Source organism: Glycine soja, chromosome 8 (genome assembly GCF_004193775.1).
Source record: "Glycine soja cultivar W05 chromosome 8, ASM419377v2, whole genome shotgun sequence".
NCBI classification, from domain to species: Eukaryota; Viridiplantae; Streptophyta; class Magnoliopsida; order Fabales; family Fabaceae; genus Glycine; species Glycine soja.
The window spans coordinates 19,191,859-19,216,100 of NC_041009.1; the positions used below are offsets into that span (position 1 = coordinate 19,191,859).

At 30.2% G+C, this 24,242-nt stretch overlaps 2 protein-coding genes across 2 annotated transcripts; one reads left to right on the forward strand and one right to left on the reverse strand.

Annotated features, from left to right (window-relative positions):
- The first annotated feature begins 5,668 nt into the window (after positions 1–5,668).
- On the forward strand, positions 5,669–7,053 carry LOC114420876. The gene is made up of 2 exons (XM_028386592.1): positions 5,669–5,894; positions 6,695–7,053. The coding sequence occupies exons 1-2, from the start codon at positions 5,766–5,768 to the stop codon at positions 6,965–6,967; spliced, it is 402 nt and encodes a 133-aa protein (XP_028242393.1). The 5' UTR covers positions 5,669–5,765; the 3' UTR covers positions 6,968–7,053.
- A 6,659-nt stretch (positions 7,054–13,712) lies between these two features.
- Positions 13,713–16,982, reverse strand: LOC114424588 (protein DYAD-like). Its single transcript, XM_028391453.1, has 5 exons — positions 16,217–16,982; positions 15,491–15,874; positions 15,267–15,387; positions 15,089–15,172; positions 13,713–14,556 (listed from the first exon to the last, which is right to left on the reverse strand). The coding sequence occupies exons 1-5, from the start codon at positions 16,792–16,794 to the stop codon at positions 13,966–13,968; spliced, it is 1,758 nt and encodes a 585-aa protein (XP_028247254.1). The 5' UTR covers positions 16,795–16,982; the 3' UTR covers positions 13,713–13,965.
- Between the last annotated feature and the right edge of the window lie 7,260 nt (positions 16,983–24,242).

Consider the following 24,242-nt stretch of genomic DNA (forward strand, 5'->3'; position numbering starts at 1 on the left):
TTAGTTAAAGGGTTGTATATATAAATTGTTCCATCTCCAAACATCATTGACTAAGACACATCCTTCTGCATAAGATCAGTATCCGAGATGTGGACATAGTTAAGAGATCCACAATAGGGCCTTTGCTTCCTTCAAAATAGGGTCATAAAATAAAGAAATTTCACCCTTCCCCACTCTATACACGAAGCCTCTCCTTAGCACCTCTAGTGATTTTAAGATTGAATTCCATGTAGGAGATGATCCTGCAACGAATTTGCATGCAAGATGGACTTCTTATGAATAAATAAATTCTATATTCAAGATATTTGAATTAATTTTAGATTTTTTTTAATAATATTAAAAATATTAAACTTATCAACATAATTTTTATTCAATTCAAAAAAATTTCCCTTCAAATTTATGCATGCATTGCACTAGCACTGAGCGGGTAAGAATGCAAATGCTGATGAGCAATGATTTCACACAGGAATAACTTTTTGTTGTTTTTTCTTTTTTTATTCGGTGATATATCTTTAATTTGTTGATAATAAATCTGAAGTGTAAAGACCTGGACCGTTGAATATAATGAAAGGTTTAGAGGGTGCACTTTACCTTCTAAATTGCAAAGTGCATTTTAGAGGAGTCCATTCGGTAATTTTAATTTACATTTCAAAATAGATATTCCAAAAAATAAAAAGGAAGTGAAGAAATCAACATAAAAAGTACAGGAAGCAATAGCCTAAAAAGAATTTTATTCAAATTAGGGGTGTCAATTTGTACCGTGCGTGCTGCATCATTCATTTCTACCCAAATCACACCATCACCACTTAATCGTGTCATCAATCGTCATCGGTCACCTCAAAGTATAAGTGTTGACTACTTTCTTCCTATCAATGAGTTTATTTGTTACACATTGCCTCCATTGTTTTTTTATATGCTTTTGCTTGATCATTTCGGAATCATTTTATATTTGAAAGTTTTAATCTTCTATTTTCTTTGACTAGTTGGTTACCCGAATTTGAGTTTTTAGTTCAAACCCAAGTTTGTTTTCATATTTTGATTATTTGGACTTTCTTTATTTCTTTGAAAGATCATTTTTTATGTGAATTAATGGTTGTGGATGATATTACAAATTATGTCTGTGATCCATCATTGACAGTAAATAATTTGGGGTTCATCTGTTTTCTTGTTTATTTCTTCTTATCCTTTTTTTGTCATAAATTGTTACTTGCAGCAGAATGATGAGTGTGGTATACTGGCAGCAAAAGTTCATGTTTACTTTCTCATTCTATTTTCTTAGCACTTATAATGAGTTTATTAGTTATTCAACAAATATCCATTGAGCAGATAACTTAAAAGTTATATTATATTTGATCATTACATGAATTCGCAGATATTACAAAATGAAATGATTATTTATCTGTTTTCACTGATAATTGACTAAAATGTGGAACTAATTAGACCAATTTTCTTTGAATTACACCCAAAGATTTTCTAGCACGTTCACACTAACTTACATCCTGGTTCCTTGTTGTGAATAAGTTAGACCGTGTTATTTAGACTAAGTTCTTAAATTATTTTTATGAAATAGTATAAATAAGATATTTTAGTTACTAAAAATCTAAACACTCTTTATCAATCTGACTTTTAGTAATTCACTTTAATCTTTTTTATATATTCTTTATCTAATTTTATCTAATTCAATTTGATATTTATGCTACACCTATATTTATATTCTTGATTGGTTGATCAAGGCTTATATCACATGATTCATGGTTGACGAGTTGCAACAACTTTAGACTCATGTAGACTTATTTTAAACGAATCCATATTTTTAATAGCTCTCGGATGTATTGGAATCTAATCTAATATACCTTAATCCAATATGCGCTTTTTGTAAAACTTATGGATAGGCATAATAAGTGATACACAAAATTCCAGTTTGAATTTAATGGGGTATTTTCTTTTGCAAGCACAAGATATTTGTTTTGTTTGTCTATGTTTTTCTTCTTGTTGTGTTTTGGAAGCTATATTCATGAAGCATTTGTAGAAGGTTGGTTTGGTGAGGGTCAAGAAAGAGAAGGCAAACAAATCTTATTTTGTTTTCTTGACTGATACTTATCTTCCACCAAATCATATTGTTTAGGAATAGTATAGATCCATATGTTTTACTGAGTTGTTGAAATAAAAGACTTGAGACTTGCTGGTTATTCGAAATATTTCAAAAAATATATGTAGTTTAAACTATTTGTATTGTTATTGAACATTATATTTGTATTATTTCAAATTAAATTTTTCCATGTTTGTCTATTTGAGTTTAATAGTATATAAATTATTTGAATTTGAATATTATGTTGATGAGACTTTTTAAGTTTTTTTGAAATTTATTTGTATTAGAATTTAAAATTAATATTAAAAAAAATCAGGACCCACGAGGACTGTGGTGACCTACAGGGACGGGGCGGAAGAAAAAAATTCTCCATGACAGGGATCGGGGACGGGGGAGTACTCCCTGCTCCCGTCGCGCCCCGTTCACATCCCTAATCCATACACATGCCTAACCCACAATCTGAACTAAAAATTAGTTATTCCTATATACACCCCAACTTTTTTACTTTCCACACCCCCTATCTCTTTTATCTCGTATATTCCTCTTTTTATCCTTACCTCCTTCATTGCTACTGACCTTAGGGTACCCCCTCCCCCAAACGTTCTTTTCCAGTAATTTAATTATTTTTGACATAGTTGAACACTTGAAGCATTACACGTTCATTGCCAATAGTTATTTGCTATCTTCAAGTATGACTTTATTTCTAAAGGGAAATTTGCTTCACGTTATGTTCTTTCATCCTCAGGGTATGAATACATATATTCATATTTGTTAAAGGTTATGACGATATATTTTTGTGCATGTTGTATTCTTAGGAAAGTTACATCTTTATGTTTCAAGCAAATTTTATTCCTATGAGAAGGGTGGGTATCTCACATTCTCATGGAAATGAAAGCTTTTTTTTTTTTACAATAATTACTTTCCCACTACATTTTATTATATAATTTTTTACTTTTTTTAATTTTTTATACAATTAATAAATACAACCAAACATGTCTATGAGAATACGTGCGTTGGGGGTTATCAAAACCGGTTTCCAAAAGAATCATGGGTGTGTCTTTTGCAAACCTCAGTTGGATCTGTTTGGGAATGCGCGTAGCCGCATAATGAACGACACTTCAAACATAGTCTAACATTCGACATTACATTATGGAGAATGTGATTCTCAATAATGGAAAATTATACTCTAAAACAAACTCTCCTAAAAAAATGCATTTTCAAGAAAATTCAAACCAACCTTTTATATAAAGTTATGAATAAAAGAAAAGACCGCATTTAGTTTTTGTCTTTCTAACAACGCTCTAAATATATACTTTTTTGGTTCCAATTTATAAAATTATTTCAACTAATTCACTCTCTTAAGAAAAATATTTAATTTAATTAATTATATTAAAATTTTCAATAATGTATATTGTTCTTGCAAAGTACCTTTATTTTTTAGAAATTAATAATTTATTCTCACTTAATTGTTTCTCATTTAATTAATTAATGTTTTGAGAAAGAATAACTAATGAAAAATATTTTAGAAAAAATAATTAATGTATCTGAAAATTAAAAAAAAAATCTTATAATAAAAAGGAATATATAATTTTTTAAAAATGATCTTATAAAGAAGGATGGAGGGAGTATTCAAATGATAATGATTAATTAACTTCTATGGAAATTGAGATTAAATTGAACTAATTTTTCTTTTTTTTTTTATTGACCATGCTATTGTCTCAAATATATGTAAAATAATCAATGATTTATGAATAGTATTGTGATAATCCATAGTTTTAAAAACTAGACCAATGATTTATGAATAATATTGTGATAATCCATAGTTTTAAAAACTAGACCAATGGTTGACCAAGTTGAAATATTGGATTGATGAATCATTGATTAAATCGGTGAGTCAATAGTTGAATTTCACCAACAAGAGTAAGTAACATAAAATATAAATATATGTATTAATTATATTAATAATTAAACATGAAAATTTGGTGGTAAGTTAATTCACTAATCAAATTTTAGGTCCTTGGTTTAATTTTTGAATGTACCACATCTTTTTGTACTTTTATTAAATTTTACATTTTTCTTAAAAAATAATTTATTTTGATGTAGTTGGTTCAACCACATTAAATCACTACTTCAATGAGATCTCATCACCGATTCAACAATTGAATTGATTGAATCAAATCAGGTCAATTACATGTTCTATCCGATAATCAATCCGACCTAATCTAATCTCCATTTTACGGTGGAGTCTATCTAGGTTTTAAAACATGCAATTAACCTAAATTCTCAATTATTAGCTTTCTCAAACTAATCCTTTAGAAAAAATATCACTAACATACAATCACATTTTTGTTTTCTATCTTTGGTAGTATCCGAGTGGCGTAACACCATAAAATATAATGTGCACAGCTGTAACAGTAACGCAACCGAAAATTGGGTGCTCTCCTTGACATTTTCACGCCAGATTTCTATTTGCACAACAAAGTTATATTATTTTAGGTCATTAATGTGAAATAATTATTAATTTCAACGATGAATAACATTTATTAATGAACTTAATTATTATCTTTAATAAAAAAAATATTTATAAAATTTGAATCCAAAATCTTATTTAAAGATTCAAATCAGCATTTACCCTAAACCTACACATGTTGGTAATAAAGTTATAAATATTAGAATTGAGGTAAAGTGTTAAAAAAATATTATTAGGGCATTCATTATAAAAAAAAACTTAAAAATGTATGATATCAAACAAAAATATTTCATATTTTAAAAAAATCATATTTTTTTAAAAAATAACTAAATTCTCTTATTCTTTATTTTCCAATTTTTAATTATTGCACAACCTCCTTGGAGCACTCTTAGTCAGATGTTTAATTTATCAGCATATATATATTCCTAGGGTTGGAATTAGACCTTAATTTAGAAAGTAGTATTTCTTTGACAAGTTTACACAATCCTCTATGCAACTGTCTACAGACAGTGTCCAATCCCCACAAAAAGGTGTGTGGTTCATGAACTTAACCTCCGCAAGGAACGGAAGCATGCTTCTTCATTGTCCCTATTATTTATTAATTTTGTCCCTATTATTGAGTAATTGATGAAACATGACAAAAACCAAGAGTCGATTATATTTATGGGTCCTACTCTTATCCTAAGTTGAGAAGTGAGTGACATAAATAATAGGGACAAAGAATGTTATCCTTCAATTTCAATATCTCATTCTATATATCCATAGACCATATGTTTAGACGTTTAGTCAATCTTAATCAAATATCTCGATACTCCAAATAGCTTCCATCCTCATACTTTCTCAAATATTATTCATTATTCTTGTATTATTATATATATTTATGGACGCAAATTTAACTTCGTAACAAGCAATTATATATATATATATATTGAAAGCTAGCTAGGAAGGTTGGCACATATTCAATTGCTTGTCTATCTCAATTCATTTTACTACGATCAAGGTTTAAATCTTCTACCAAATTTGCATTTGCAATAATATATATATATATATATATATATATATATATATATATATATATATATATATATATATATATATATATATATATATATATATATATATATGCTCCAAGTTCCAACTTACATGTTCTTATCTATCTCTCATAAGCTTGAAACGAGTCAATTCATGAGAAATTAATTGAATTAAATGTATCTACCATCGTCTCTTTTTATTATCATGTTCTTCTTCCTTTCCTTGAATGTATGCACTGCTCGCCCTCTTGTAGTAGCTGTTGAAGAGGCTTCAAACACTACTCAGATCAACATTTCAAGAAAGGTCAGTTTTCAACATCGGTCTCATCCATTAATGTTTGAATATTTATATTCACAGTTTAAATTTACTTATCATATATCAATTAGTTTAATATATGCTGTAAAAAATACATAATAATATTATCTGAAAGCTTCAGGCAAGAAATATGTATAAAAAGTTAGTATATTCAAAACCAGCTCATCTCAATTTTTCATCTCTACTTTTAAGGTATACCAAACAGAAATTACTCGGAGTATTTTTTTTGTTTTACTCAGAATTTGTCTATATACTTTTACACATGTATAGAGCAACAACTAGTACGATGATGGGTTTAAAGATGTTCTATCCTAGCCACGCATAATTATTTTTCACATAAATATATTTTTTTGTCGATCTCCACATATTTAGTTTTTTTTTTGTAGTTTTATTTAAATTTAATTAATTTAAATCTCTAATATTTAATAGAAATAGTGTATTTCTAGTCGCTCACTATTGAAGACTTCGAACATTGTAACTAAACTGGGGTTGGGTTTAGTACAAGAAGATAATCTCCCAAAAAATTATGAATCAATGTCTAAATTTCTGTTAGTGGTGATATTTACATTCGGTATCCAACATTATATACTTTAAACAAGGTTGTCTGTCTACAAATAAAATTTAAACAAAGATTAATTTCTAAATTAAACAAACAAGATATATACTATCACAAATATTTTAAGTAATGAAAAACATATTTAAACATAATTTTTTATATATTTTTATTTTAGTACCAAGACTTACTAATTAATTTATTAATTACATTCCAATGGTTGTTGTACGTTTAGGTGTCAGAGAATGTCAAGAAGCAGCCATTAGAATTAAATGGAATGACAAGTGAAGGCATTAATGCTAAGATCAACAACATGGGGGCTGAAAGAGAAGAAAGTTCAGAGCACACCATGAGAAAGGTTCATCCCAATAAGGCTTTAGGTTTTGTTCCAGTCAAACCATTAGCTGTTTTAGTTTCTTGGCATGTACCTCATAGCAAACATGACCAAAATCCTGGATTTCACTCAGATTATGCTAGACCTAGGACCCGTCCTCCCTCCCATAATTGATTTTTTCTTTACTTTTTTTTGTCAAAGGCAAAATATTGAAAGAGGATCGCAAGATTATTTATAAGGATTACCATCAATCGCATAAATTAACTTGTGTGGATCAGGGCCGGTCCTGAGATTTTTATGCCTTGGACGAACTAAAAAAATTATACCATCATAATCATTTGAATTTTATCTTTCTTGCATTTTTTTTTTGGCAAAATCATTAATTAAGATTTTTAAATAATCATATTCAATAGAAATCAAAGCAATCTTATCTAATCTACCTTGTGTTATAGTTTCAAATATGATTTTAATAATTTTAAATTTGACAAATTAGCTTCTTTTGGTGTATGCAACAGCAACAATAGTTAATATTATTTTATAAGTTATATAAATATATATATGTATATATATATATATATATATATATATATATATATATATATTAGAAAAACAATTAAATATTTTCAAATAACAAGTTTAATTTTGATTCATTGTTGAAGTTTGAATCATATAATCATTGTAGTTTTTGGTTCAAAAACTTTATTTACATAATTATGTTAACGCTAATAGCAATGGAAAAAAATAATGTCATATTTTTCTCTTTTATGTTCAACAATGTATTTAAATTGTTGATTCTTTTTCTAAAAATCATGAATAAATTTTGTTGATAACTGAAAAGATCACTATTACTTGACTAATGATTAATATTGAGAGTTATTTTATTTTTTATAGCAATTTTAAAATTATGTAATTTTTTTAATATTTATATAAAGTATATAAAAAAAATTGGTGTCCCTCTAAAAATAGGGCCATGGGCGATCGCCTACCTAGATTGCCCTCAGGGATACCACTGCGTGGAGTTGTTCCAATTTAATTAGGCATCTTGAATTTAAGTCTAAATATGCAATTGTGTTAAATATTTGAAAGAAAAACTTTGTCTACTCATAATGGTCATATTTGGAACTTTGTCTACTTGTAATGATCATATCCGGCTCAAAAATGAATGATATATGTGATTTAAAATATATATTTATAAGGATTAATTTTAAACAAATGAGAGGTTTTCTTTTTTCCAATGTAGGTAGGAAAATGAACACATCTGGTTTTAACTCTAAGTCAATTCCAATATCTACAATTTTAATAAGTTCTATAACATAATTTTGATTTGATTGTGTCACCTTTAAACCCTATAATTCTTCTATGTGTAGCTATAAAGTCTACACAGCCGTGAACCAAGTCGAGTATCAAGCCTTCCTAACTAGATAGATATTTCGCATAAAAGAAACAAATGAAATTAATAAATTAAATAGTATTAGCACAACCATATATAATTAATACACACCATAATATATTACTTATATATTAAATGTTACATAATTAGTTCTATATATCTTGTAAACATATAATACTTAAACATATTTTTATAAATACAAACCCCACCATAATAATTACATGCAAAACAAAAGGATTCTTTGGTAAAAAAAAATTATGATTACATATATAACAATCCTAGTTTATTGAGCTAATAACAGTCACCTATGTATAATATGTACATTATTCTCTAATCTCTCTTCAGAGAGCCAATGCCCATAAGCGTGATGAAGAGTTTATGTAGTATATGAGAAATTTGTAAAAGTCAATAAATTATTGAGATCACTGTGATGAGGCATATGAGCGATATTTAGGGTATTGGTCAGGCCAATTTAGTACAATACAATGGTTGTGAAACCACGAGCTTTTCAGCCAATAATAAAAAGGATATATATGTATTTCTTCCGATTTTAAATATAAGTAATAAAAGTTTTTCTTTTTTTTCTCAAATATAAGCTAATTTTAATTATTTGTTTCTTATTTGGTGCACCAACAAGGTATTATTTGCTTATTCTATTGCCTATCTTATCTTGTTGGTGTAGTGTATTTCTTATAGTGATGAGGGGCTGGGTTATAAAGGAATGGGTTAGGATAGTTGTTCTCTCTCCCCCTCACCGCCTCATTCCACCATCATTATCATTGTAGTCGTCACCATTATCAACATCACCAACTATGTCATAATCAATTCCACCATTGTCACTATCACCACCATCGTCATCATAACAATCACTACTACTGTCGTCATCACCATAACAATTACCACCACCATCTACGTCATAACCACTTTCACTATTATCACTATTATTAACACCATCTGCGTCATAACCACTTCCACCATTGTCGTCATAACAATCACCACCACCATAACAACTACCATCATCATCTACGTCATAACCACTTCCACCATTGTCATCATCACCACCATCGTCGTCATAACAATAATCATAACCATCGTCGCCACCACTCACTGCCATTATTGTCATTGTCACCACCATCATCGTTGCAATAACAACTATCGCCATCGTTGCTGCCCCTCACTCACCATCATTGTTGTTATCGCAACCATCAACATTGTCATTGTTGTCACTGTTCTTGCCGTCATTACAACCATCACACTCACTATCATTGTTGTCACTGTAATCATTACCCCCATCATTAGTAATACTGTCATTGTTATCGTTGCCACTACCCTTATCATTATTTGGTGCATATCATGGTGCTCACTAAACATTGGATAAGATTAAGGATTTTTTTTTTTGTCAGCTAAAAAATATAATATTAATATGAATCAAGGTATGAGAAGTACCAAATGTACATGCACCATGTAATTACATTAATTGCCCACCAAGAAAAGAAAATGCATAAAAGGAAGGTTATAAAATTATTTATGACATTAAGAGTCCATAAATAAGTTATAGCCCCCCACCAACTCCACATAAATGTGCCCGTTAACCCAGGCCAAACCCACGTGCTAATTGGCCAACACAAATGGATCATCTCCAATAAACAATAAAGACTATAAAAAATTCCAGCAAAACCTTGACCACAGAAAGCTTCCCACCAATATTTAAGCCATTTAGTATTCAACGAAACTTGCATTTGGTGCACATTTCATTCCCAATCATCTTCCATAAATGCCTCTGAACCATTTTCAATACCGAGGCCACACTCCTCAATCACGTGCCCCCTGCAAGCTATTCCCCCAAAGTTCATATCCAATTAAATTGTCTCACAACCATGCAAACCAAGCTTCATGCATGCAACCCTCTTAAATCCATGTGCTTTTGTGATCCTGTGCCCTGTACTTCGCGATGGACCTCCCCTGATGCATGCTGCAAAATCAATTTCCCATTGGATGAAACTTACATTGAAATCAGCTTCAAACCCCTTGATCCAAGCCCATGAGAAGAATTAAATTTGTTGAATTATGTGATCCTGATTCCACCTTCTATTTTGGAAAATAGATGGATTCCTACAGTTCCAAATTACCCCCACATTTGCACACCACAAATATTTCCATCTATCATTCACTCTACCAGACTCACCAACCAACACAAGCTGCCAAAAGTGTTGTTCTGTCATGTGAGGTAGCATCAACAATATTGCCAACTTGTTAATGAAGAATTTCCAAACCTCATTCACACATCTACATGTAAACAATATATGGTTGACACTTTCCACCATCTTCCCACAAAAAGTACACTACAATTGGTCCTCCTCCACAACTATATTTCTCCTAAGTAAATTATCCATTGTGGGTAATCTATTCATGAAGACTCTCCACAAGAAAAAAATCACTTTCGGTTGTATTTTTAGTTGCCAAATCTCTTTAAAAATATCCACCTTTTCACTTCCAAATTTGTTAGTCAACAACATTTCATGAGTTGTTTTTACCGAATACAACCCTGATTGCTCCCTCAACCACGCCCACCTATCTCTCTCAAATCGATGAACCACCACATGATGAAGAGACTCCATCAAATTATCCACCAACTCCCTCTCCACACAAACCATTCCCTTCTCCAAGAAAGCTTCCAACACCAAACTCCCTCAACCCACTCTCCCATATCTCCAATCACTTTCAACCTTTGGTAAGAGTTAAGATACCATCTAGGGTATAAATTTACCAAGAATTGATCCCCTAACCACCCATCCTCCCAAAATCTAATATTTTCTCCCTCACCCACTTTCCACTCAACGCAACTCTCAAACCACCCAATCTTCATTTTGCCCCCCACATACCTTTGAAAGGTCTCTCCACCAAATGGATGTCTCACTTCTATTCATCCCCTTACAAAGTCTTCTTTATCCTATTCTTATCTTATCATATTCTTATTCTATTCATATATCCTATCTTGACCACCAAATGAGTCCTTATACTTATAATCGAGACCAGCAGGAATAAGGTCGTGATAATCCAGCTATATGAATTATGGTGTAATGAGAGACAACCTTACCCATTGTAATTTTAACGAACTCCATTATTCTCAAAGTTACCATTGCATGTTGAACCCAACCAATTCTCTACTCACGTGACTCATCACTTCTTTAAAATTCAGCTCCAAAATGTATATGTATGAACACAAAAACAAGAAGTTCAACACCCATATCGGGGAACAAGTAACAACGTAACAATTTTGAACGATAAACAATGTATAAGGTGATAAGGGTCCATTAATTTATATATTTAAATAATATTACGATAGGGATCTATTAGCAACGTACAAAAGGGATTTTATATGAAAGTTAAATAATGTGAAAGGGGCTTATTTTAACTAGACAGTGGATATTGTAATTTATTAAGAACAAAGTAATAAGCAATTTTCTAGATTCTACCGAGGGCCGCCTATTAGTAATAATCATGCTTAGATTGTTCCATAACTCTTTTCTGACAACTGCCAATGAGATGTTCAGAACTAATCAAACTATTTTAAAAATGTCAAACAAATCCAAATACATTTTTCAAGTGTACTTGAAATTGATCAAACTGATAACTGAAATAATCAAAAGTAAATCGTATTTTCATTATTGTATTTTTTTTTGTTTGTTTTATTAATATACATACAATTAACTTCTATCTTGTACACAAAATTCCTTCTATGATGCATTTTTGCTACACTTAAATCTAAACAATTATTTAAAAAAAATCCTTTTTTATAAAATTAATAAAAATATCATTATTATAGATTTCGACTAATCACCCAAAATCCCTTTTAATTTTTATACATTACAAATATCTGCTATATATATATATATATATATATATATATATATATATATATATATATTATAAGTTTATTATAAATAAATCCCTAAAATGTAGTAAAAAAATTAAAATTATTAAATACTTAAATAATGAAAAATTTAAACGACATTTGAGTAACATAAGATAATAAATAATAAAAAATTATAGTTTCCCATAAAAATAATAAGGATTATTTTAAATTTGTTGCAATAAAAATATTTAATTAATGAAAACTTGTGAGATAGAATAACATAGAAAAATGTGAGAAAAAAATTTAATTACATGAATCATTAATAAGATAGAATAAAATTAATTCTTTTAAAAATCAAACTTGTGAGAATTAATTCATATAATAATATCATGTTTTGTTCATTTTATTATTAATAATTCATTAAGTAATTTTTATTGATTTTTATTACAAAATTTTAGAATAATTATTGCTATTTAGAAAATAAGAAATTGTAATTAATTATATTATTTATTCTCTTATTATTTTAACGTTATGTTAAGAAAATGATTATCGCATTTTTTTTCAAACAAATATGACGAGGAGATTTTTTTAATGTTTATTGTAATGCATATGTACCACTAATACTTATTAGGTGGACATTAAGTCAAACAAATAATGGTTGCAGTAACAAGTCTGCTTTACCGGTCCCAAAGTCGTATGTTATGAACCAAAAATTGAAGAGCAATTTTTAATTATTTTTTTATGATTGCTAGGGTCCAGAGGCCCAAAAACACAATATGCTTTAATTGCATTTTTTACTTTCAATTTTTTAATTTTTAACAAATTTTATCTTTAATTTTTTAATTTGGCACGTTTTATTTTCAAATTTTAAAAAACTTGTGAATTTTTACCTCAGTCATTTTTCATTAATTAACACAAAAATTAGGAGTTAAATTTGTCAATAAAATAAAAATTTAAGGGTAAAATTTGCCAAAAAATAAAAACTGAGATAAAAGTGTAATTATGCTATGAGTAAAAGAATAGAGAGTAAAATCTACAAGTTTATTAAAAGTTAAGATAAAATGTACCAAATTAAAAGTAGAAGGTAAAAATCACCCAAAAAAAAAGATTGAGAGTAAAAAATACAATTAATCCTTTTATAAACGGGTCTCTAGTAAATATTTTAGCTACAATTATAGTAAACACTAAACTACAAAAATAGTAAAATTACATTGAGCTGCTATAGCCGGTTGTCTAAAGCTAATACAACCATGCATCGTAGTCAAGTTTGTAATTGGTCCATGTTGGACGTTGCCTTGTTTCCTGGTGGACAAAGCATGACACAGGAATTGAAAATTACAATAAGGAGTGGTTAAATTGTTAAGCATTTGTGCAAAAAAGTACAAATCCTAACTCATCCATTTTCTCAAATTTCAAATTTTGGAGTTTAATGTAGTGTATGATATATAGAATGATCGATATTTTACTTAATTGTCAGGTAAGCTCTCCTTATTTCTACCAAAAGGAAAGAAAAAATGTGTTTGCTGAAAATCTGGAAACAGAAACATCACAAAGTCGATAACATTTTACCCTCTCATTTAATAGTAAAGTTTAAGCATTAGCACAGAAAAGTAGTCATAGGGCAATTTTAAGTCATTATAAAAAGTGAGAGAAAAAATGAAAGATATGCAGAAATCACCGGCAATTTTTGAGTCATAACTTCAATGAGTATCTAGCAATTTTTTAAATGCACGTATTAGCAATATATGTAACTTTGATCATATGTAAGCATCAACCTAACAAAACTTTCCATTTCCAATCTACTGTCAATATTGAGAAGTTGGTTTAATCTTTAACTGTGTCTTCTTTTACCAACACTAGACTCATCAAAATGGTGTGGTTTAATTCTATAAAATATATATAATGTAGTCAGCACTAGCTACTACCCTAGGGTGTGAGTGTAAGGGGTGTCTCATTGAGGTTAATAGTGATGGTGGGGGTGGTGATTTTGGATCTTGGGGTCGACCCTGATGGTGAGAATTGGCCAGTAACATGGGTCAAAGTAGCTGTGCTCACAGGGCGCCTCTCAGCAAGTGGCTTCACAGGGGAAGAAGGATGGGTCAAACTTTGTAGAGGCAAGGGTTGAGTTTGGGGTGTGGAGATGGTGAGTTTTCGAGCTGAAGTTGTAGAAGAGGAAGCTGATGGTGGGGTTGGGACCACAGTGTGATCATCATCATCATGGGTGGTCACAACTTGCGGAGACAGGCCTATGTTTGGCCACACAAAGGTACCCTGTGACTTGCAAATTTGGAAACCACTTTTCAGCCTTTTTATCTTTGCCTCCTTGTCCTCTTGCATTTGTGTTTCCTCCGCTGATTTTGTTTCTTTGTTGTTGTTGATTTTCTTTTCCTTCCTTGTCTCTCCCCCAATGTTTTCTGCCTCTGATGTTATTGGCCCAGGCAAAAGTGCTGGTGGAGTTTCCCATTCTGACACTGTTTGTTCTTCTACTGTTGTTGGTTTCAGCATTTTCAGTTGCCCCTGCATCATGATTCATGAGGCTCCATCAGTAGCAAGCAAATCCCCTTTTAGGTAGCAAGTGATTCATTAGTTCTCAACATTCATTCCCAGTAAAAATAATAATAATAATAATAATAATAATAATAATAAAGTTAACAAATAGGATTTTTTGGATTTTTGTTGGCTGTCTATATATGGGTAGATCAGGAACAATAAGTAGACTTTGAGGAAAAGAAACCAATCATTAGCTACATTCCTTGTTTTGGTAGCAAGTAATTCATTAGTTCTCAATATTATTTCCAATGAAAATGAAAATAATAGTAATAATAATAACTTAACAAATAAGATTTTTTGGATTTTCGTTGGCTGTCTATGGGTAGATAGATGTCTATAAATAGATTTTGAGGAAAAGATACCAATCATTAGCAACATTCCTTGCAATCATAATCATTCAAACCAGAAGCAAAAAAAGAGGATCGAGAAACAGAAGAAAAAAAATCATTCAAACCATGAACTCTAAATAAGATACAAAGAGTAATAATGATTATATTACCTCCATGCCACTCAAAGTCAGTGAAATTTCCTTTAATTGTTCCTCTAGTTTAGCCTTCTTACTCACCAACTCCGCATAAATTTCCTGCAATATAACGTCAAAAGTAATTAAAATCGGTTCTATTTCTATTTTCTATTCTCATTAGCAATTATTTAACCCTACTACTTCTATGCTTCACCTGCTTTGGAGCCAAGGAGCCATAGTCCTCCGAATTCAAACTAGACAACCAGAAGCTAGGAGTAGTCACAATGGCTAGTGCCTCCTCCTCTCCCTTCTTTGATGCCAAATACCTCATCTCTCTTTACAACAGGAAAAAAGTAATCAAAATTGACTCAGAATCAGCAGAATAATAACCAACAAAGCCATTAACAACAAATTAAGCATAGAGAAACTGGCTTATACTGTTTCAGCTTGAGGATTTCATCCTTGACCTCTCTGAGTTCTCTCTGCGTGACATAATCCTGTGAAATGCTGTCCCCAAGCTTCCACCCAGGGGGAGGAGTCCAATAAGGGTCTTGAACCCCTGCTTTCTTTCTGATATCAACAAGATCAGCACTTTCTAACCAGTACTCCATTGCACCCTCAGCATTGTGTCGCCTTCTGAATCTCTCAGCACCTCCTGGTGCCAATTTTCCAGCCATGTGCTTCAGCAAATGATCCAGAAGACCCGTATCACCAATATACTTTCTTGCTTCTGTTCTCAAGTCTGGCCTCAATATCGGGTTCCCATATACAGCTTCTTTCTCTTTCATTACCTTCAATATGTTCTCCTCTGCCAAATTAAACCTTCAAATGTGCGAGGTAACAAAAAAAAATCAATTATTGAACCATGCAAGAAAAAAACTGAACTAAATGTATACTATACTAGCTTATAATATTATCATTATCATTTGGCTACGAATAATTATCTACCTCAACATTTAAAAGCCAATTACCTATTTTCAATTTGAAAAAAAAAAATTCTGTCTTAATTGATGAAGCAAATGTGTTCCCAAAGGTCTTATTTTTAAATCATAGGAACAGTTTCAATTTCAAATGTGAAGGTAATTACAAAAATCAAATTTTCAATTATTGAACCATGTAAGAGAAAACTAAATCGTAATTTGGATACAAATGATTATTTATTACCTCTCAGCAGACCACCTGTTAATCGTGATTTTTCGCTTGTTGTCCTTATAAACCACGAGTTCCTTCTTATTCTTGGAATCGTCATTCTTTGCTTTCTTAAATTTTTTAACCCCGCTGCTGCTACTACTCACATTTTGAATATGAGTTTTCTTACATTGACGAGTCACCCTCATCATAACCCCTAAAGACCCTGCCTTTGTACCCTCCATTTCCTCTTCTTCACCTTTCTTCCTCTTCTTCTCACTGCCCCCTTCTTCTCTGACTTCAACTCTGACCCTTTTTCCCTCACACATTTTTGGTAAAGATTCAACCTTTTGCTCCTCGTGACGGCCCAAGAACCGAACTTGTCGGCGTGTGCCCCACTGCACCATCCCTGTGAACTTAAGCTGAGACCAACAAGAACCCTGCTTACAAATGAGGCTCCTTGCAGCATCAATGCGAGGTGGATTCTCATAATACTCTTGAGGGTTTTCGTTAGAGGGAGAGGAGACCCAGAAGCTCCAAGAGTTTCTCCTTTGTGCAAATTCCTCAGTTGGGATGCTCCTAACAAGGGCTTTGATGGCCATGTCCATCCCCATCACGTACTTCTCGTCCAGTGCTGGAATCTTCTTCCCGTCTGGTTTCCCGAAGCTTTGGTCGCTGAAGTGCGTGCGAAGTGATTGGAGGCTCGGGTACCTTAGCGACACCAGGTGCTCCCCTATGTCACTGACCTAATAATGATTAAGAAAATCAACAAAGAGAATGTTTTTAAAAATGTACGTTTAATGTTTAAAATGATCCCTCTACTTATGTATATATGCATATACTATAGTATATTACCATTACAATGCGAACAGATTTTAGTTGTACCGGGGAAATGGGTGAGAGCGTGGAGTGATCAATTTCATGAAATCGACCAACTTTAAAGTGTTCAGAGGCCCCTGCAATATTCACCAAGGGTTTTTACCATGGTCCCATTGGAAAGGATATAAAGATAAAAGTAGCAATTTTTTTAGGTACAAGATAAAAGTAGCAAGTTTTTTAGGTACAAGATAAAAGTAGCAAAATGGATATACAATATATTTATATCTATATAGCAATACAAAGTTAAACCATCGGGTGTAATTATTTTTTTTATTTTTTCATAATAAAATGATGCCCATTACTAAGGGAAATAAAATAAATCCCGTTACATTTTAAAAAGTGGCCAAAAGGTTTATAATATGATCAATCAAATGGATGTTACCTATGGCACGGATTGAATCATAGGCAGGAGGAAGCAGCAGAACAACTTTGTCCAAACATGGGCTCTTTTCCTGCCTCTTCAAGTACGAACTCTTCTACAAAACCATAAATAATAATCAGCTATATATAATCTCTAAAATCCACCATTTGAACCATAAAATATAATCATAATTTTTCCATATTGACAACATAAATTTAAATAATGCGTAAGAAATATAATATATATATATATATATCACTACTATATGTTAGATAATTATCAACCAGCTGACCATAAGTAAATATTTGCATGAGAAAATGTATGTGCGTCCAAAAAAGAAAGTATAATCATTTCTCTTTAACGACAAGCGGGAATAATGTTCGTTAAGCTCACACACTCACTCACAGGATCCCAAAAGAATCGCGTAGGTTAGAAAGAGACTGGTATAGACTAGAGTATTTTTAATTTAACAGAAAAAAGAAATGCGCGCGTGTGTTATGATTTGTGCAATGACAGTGAAATGAAATCCTTAAGAAAAAGAAAGAGACCACATCTTCTGCAGTGGCATCAGCAGCAACGAAACCACACGAACTTTGCTCCACAATCTGCACAGTGCACAGCAACAATATCATTATTATAAACAGTAATAGTTAGTAGTTAATAATTCATTTCACCACAAAAAATAAAACAAAACAAAACAAAAAAAAATATATAGCTTTAGCGATTAAGATCGAATAAGGAAAGCTTAAAAAAATACACCTATATAATTGATTAATCAGAGAAAACAAAAGAAAAGCACTACTACCGTTTATATTATATGCAGCGTAAACGATGAACATGAAACTATCAATTAATGAGTTCTTAAAATAGAAAAAAAGAAAATTAAATAAGAGACAGAGAGACAAAAGAAGCATGAAATGAAATTAATGCGAAGCTGAGGGTTTCTTTTTCAGTGTTGTTTGAACAGCGAAAATCGATGTGTTTCATCAATGCGCAAAACATTCCATTCAATTCAATTCAATTCTTCAATTAATACGCAACAGTTAAATTAATGAAACTACTACTGAATCTGAATGATCGACAAGAACAGCAGAGCACAATGCAGAGTTCGTTCGTACTCTCTGATCATCGTTCTGAAGCAGCAAAACGAAAAATGACGAAAAAACAGTTTCCAGAAACGAAATGAACGTGTTGGAAGAAAAGCAAAACAAATCCGATTATCGCGTTTTCAACTGGTGAAAAACAAACACGATCGATTGATTCATTCACCGTTTGTTTAATTTTCTCGCGAAATCGAAACTAACCATCGGCGATGAATGAACAACGCCGCTTGAATTTTTTGAGAATACGAACTAAGAAAAAAACGATCTCTGAAGGTCAAAACAATGGATGATGAAGATCAAACCAAAAACATTCATTAACATCATTTGAACAGTTAGTTTTTCTCACTCGTTTTTGGATCGTCATCTCTTTCCCTGCTTCTTCTTCTTCTTTCTTCAGAGTAGAAAAACACAAAGCAACACTGGGAAAATGCTTCTCTGAAGAATTAATCGGTGAAAGAGAAGAAGAAAAGAAGATTAACGAGTGCGAAGAAGTAGAAGAAGGATCGGTGAGAGTTGGAATGCTTCTCTATTTATATAGTAATAATAATACTTACCATTGCAGTGGGCGGTTTTTATCATATTGTCATTTATTTTCTATAACAATAATAATAAATAAATAGTTGTTTTTTGGTCTGCACTTTTATTAGACTACTTTACCCTTTAAAAATTAGATTTTAAAATAAAACAAAAATTTAAATCTACCTATATACACACTTCTTTTCCCTTGTTGTTTCTCTCTATAACTAAGAAGGTGGTTATTATCACTTCCATGTCACTTCCCTTGTTATGTTTAAAGAGTTTCTTTATTTATTTATATCAAGACATACGATAAGAATAAATAGTCAAATTTATCCTCAAAATATAATAATAAATTAATTTTTGAAAGATAAAAGATATAAATTTAATTCTTTGAATGTAAAAAAATATAATAAATTACTCATATATTTAAATTTATGAGATCATTATGTTACTAAATTGTAATTTTTAAGAATTAATTTGATAATAAATTTTATTTTTTTATAATCAATTTGATATTAAATTCTAAATTTTAAGAATTAATTTTATTATTAAATTATTTGTCAAACTAATTTATGGTACTTTTTTACATTCAATACCTAAGTTTGAATTTTATATCCTTTAAGATCAAATTATCTAATACAAATTGAACTATTTACTCTAATAATAATAATAGTAATACTTACCGTGGCAATGGGTTGTTTTTACCAAATTGCCATTCATTTATACTAGTATAACAATTTTACAATATTGTAGCAATGCCAAACGGGTGGGAAAAAAAACGAAAATAAAAGGAAATTTGATATGCGAGCGAAAAAGCAAGTGTAATCATCATTTTTTTATATGTAACAAACCAACTATGAGGTGCGTGCATGCGGCGATATTGTTCGTTAACCTCACACACTCAATGACTCACACTCACTCTGTATTGCGGCACGTGAGCAGAGATGCGCGTGTGTTACAATTTGTGCAATGAAATCGGTAAAAGAGAGAGAGAGAGAGAGTAACGAAACCACACGAACATTGCTGCACAGTGCACAGCAACAACATCATTATTAAATCAAATAAATAATTAATAGTTAATTTCACCACACAAATTTTTTTTTATAAAAAAAACAAGGCATTGACGATCACATTGACACATAATATGCTAATGATATGATTCTTTTACCACACATGTATCATCTCTTCATTAACATGATATGATAATATGTGGGGAATTTCTGATGATTTTTTTTAATTAAGTGATAACATAATAAACTTCTATTATATAAATAATATTTACGCATTAAAACATTAAATATATAGTGCAAGCAGTTGGGTTCTTTCTTCGGGTAATTTACAAGAGAGTATTAGTGTTTATTGTTTGATTATGTTTTGGGAGTTTTATTATTGGTTTGTTTTCGTAAATTCAACTTTAAAATTAATTTCGTAAAAATTTATATATGTGTGTGTGTCTGTAAAACAAGTTTTGAATTTGGATGACAATATATATAACATATATAAGACGCATTTTCTTTGCCATCTGACCTATCCGAATTTTTCTGCCTCTACCCTACATTTTATCAGATTATATCAAAATAATTATAAAAACTATTATATTTCCCTAGAAAAACTATTATATATTCCTTAAATAAAACTACTATATATATCATAATAATTATAGTGTATAACTAACTTAATTGTAGATATTCTATTAGACTTCTAGATGGATAGAATTACCACTTATATAAATGTCACTTGCCATATATGTTCATTTGTTTTACCAGCCAATAAAATGATTACAAGAGTATCATATTAAAGTTAATTAGTATTTACACTAAAAACTTGTCTAAATACTACCAATTAACCAATAACAAGCAAAAAAATCAAAATCCCAAGTGTAGAAACCCAACTGATGTAACAAAATTGCTCCCTCATAAATGACCAACAATACCCCACTAACAACAATTATCAGTGTTCATGTCCCCAAATCGCAACTCATGACGTCACTTGTGATTTTCATGTCCCCCATTTGATATAATACTTTTTATTATTTCACTAAATAAAAACTAGATTTTGCATATCAATGTAGAGGGTGGTTTAACTTTCAATATTGTAAAACTCCAAATAGACCACCTTCAATATAACCCAGACCTCTAGATGATTAATATATGCTTTCAAAGATTATTTTAAGGCTTATTTTGGGATAATTAAATATTGAGATTGACTATAATGATTAGGAAAAGTAAAAAAAAAATTACTTCACTACATTATATTTACCTTTGTTGTAATATAATTACTAATTATTTTGAAAAATTAAATTAAATCTTAGAATTAGTACGCTTGATTAAATAATATGCTGTGCTTAATAATTGCATTTTTGGAAAACCAATATGATTAAGTAAATTTATTAGTTTAGAAACAAATATTTTTTTGGTTCAGAGTTTAAAAACATTATAAGCCCAACTAAATGAAAACCTGGCTAAAAAATATCATAAGTTTGATGGGTCAACTCAATTAGCTCAATACATCTGTTAGGGTAGGCTATAAAATTTCAATCCTCAATTTATTTTGATCACCAGTTTGACTGGAGTGGATAATTGACGGCTCATCGAAGTCATATAATTTAATTCATTAACAGCAATTTTAAAATTTTAGGAAATTTGAAATGTTTAGAATTTAAATTGTTTTAATTTTTTTTAAATATTTTGTTTGGATAAATTAATTCAAATTTCATCAATTTTAAATTCTTTGTTTGGATAGGATAATTTAATTTTCTCCATGTGCAAAATTTCAATTTTATATTTTAAATAAATGAAATTTTAATATTAAATTTTATAAAAAACAAACACAATCTAATTTAGAAATATTAATTAAAAAATATTTTTCAATTTTTAATAATTTAAAAATATAAAATATTGATAATTTTAACTAGGGTTATTTTGTCTGACCACAATCAGTGATGTTTTTAAATCGACATCAACTAAGACTATTTTTTGGTCAACATCAAATAAGATTTTTTTTGTCAAAGTATGCTGGGAATATTTGTCAGCTGATGTCAGTCAGGGCTATTTTTTGACTAACGTTGGTTGAGTTTATTTTTCAGTTGATGTTTGCTAGGGTTTTTTACCAACGTCTGCTAGGGTTTGTTTGGCTGACACCGACTAGGATCTTTTTGAACGACATTGACCAAGGCTATTTTTAACCAACATCGACCTAAAATATCCTAGCAGGCATTGACAAAAAATCTACTCAACATCAGCTAAAAATAGCTTGGTCGATGCCGGCCAAAAGAATCTACCCGATGTCGGTCGAAAAACATTATTGGTCAACGTTGACCAAAAAATCCCTAGTTGAAGTTGGCTAAAAAATAGCTCTGACCAATGTCGGACAAAAAACTCTACCCAACATTGGCTATAAAATAACATTGGCTGATGTTGGCTAAAAATAGTCATGTCCGATGTAGGTCAAAAATACCTAGCTGGTGTTAGTAGAAAAAATTCTAACCAACATCAATAAAAAAATCTAGCTAATGTGGTTAAGAAATAATTTTGGCTGATGCCAGTCATAAAACCCTAGTTGATGTCAGCAAAAAAAATTTGATGTCGACTAAGAAAATCTAGTTGACATAAGCCAAAACACCCTATCTAACATCGATTGAAAAATAACCCTAGTCGATATTGGCTAAAAAATAGTTTTGGCTGTTGTTGTTCGAAAAAACCTAGCTGATGTCGGTTAAAAAACCCTAGCAAGTGTTTATTCAAAAGATAGTCATGATCGATGTCGGTCAAAAAAATCTAACCAACGTCGGCCAAAAAAATCATTGGTCAACATCAACTAAAAAAACCTGAATGACAATGGTAAAAAAAATCCTTGGCCGACGTCAGCAAAAAATTCTCATGACTGACGTTAGTGAGAAATAACCCTAATCAACATCATCTAAAAAATCTTAACCGATATCAGCAAAAAATAACTTTGCTTGACATCATACAAAAAAATTCTGATTGATAAAACATCGGCCAACGTTAGTGAAAAACAACTTATGTCGATGTCGGCTGTAAAAACTTTGGTCACCTGTAGTTGCAAGTGTTGAGCGAGAAAGAGTTGCGAGCAAGAACATGAGTTAGAGTGAGCATGTCCGAAAAAAGAATTTCAAATTCTTTATTTTTTAAGAGAATTTGAAATCCCTATGTTTTAGTCAATTAAAATTATTAATAAAAATACCAAAAATTAAATCTCCTTTCAAATATTTTATCCAAACAAACTATTTTATCATGAATCATTTTAAATTTCTTGAAAAAATATATTTTCCTGTTAAATTGTTTCATTCAAACACACTATAAGGTTTGACCTGTCTTGTTTAACTAAAATATTACACTTAAACTTTTTAAAAGTCTATCTTAGTTAAATAAGTTATGTCATAGCCTTTTTAAAAAAAAAAGTTTATTAAGCCTAATGAATTTGTTATTTACAGATAATATTATTGTTAATAAAAACATTGATGTTAATATTAATATAATATATAATATTTTAATTATTTTAATAAAATTACAAAATAACCCATCTTAATTACTCTATAACCTAAATAAGTATTCCCCGACTTTATGACTCACTAAAAATCTAACCTAGAATTGGAAATCTTCCTTAAGTTTCCTCTACTATTCTCATTTGCTATGCAGACAGTGACAACTAAGCTGCACTACATGATAGTCTCTTTTCTTTTCCTCTTTCCTCGACTATCAAGCAATTGCACTTTGTCTTATCAATTTGTTCTTTCTCTCTACATTACACTATTGTGACTAGAACAAATTGTGTCTTTTGTAATATTTGAAAAATATCATTAAAATATAAATAGATATTATTAAAATATTTTTAGTGTATTTTATTGAATGTTGTATATAAATTTTAAAGACCAAAAATGTAATCATAACTTTTTTAACTTTATTTTATCAGCAACACCAGGATTGAGTCTAATATAATGACCTTATTAGCAGATACATTTTCATCTTAAATAAAGTGCCTTTATGATAAATAAAAAAAAAACTACAAAAAAATTGAGTCTTTTATTTCTATTTCCAAAATAAAATGTTTACTTATTATTTTACTCATCTAATTTATATTTTAGGTTAAATTTTTTTTATTAAAAGATTCAATTAAATCTTCTAATTTTTTAAAATAATTCAATTTGATTCCTTTACTTTTAAAAAATTTCAATTAAATC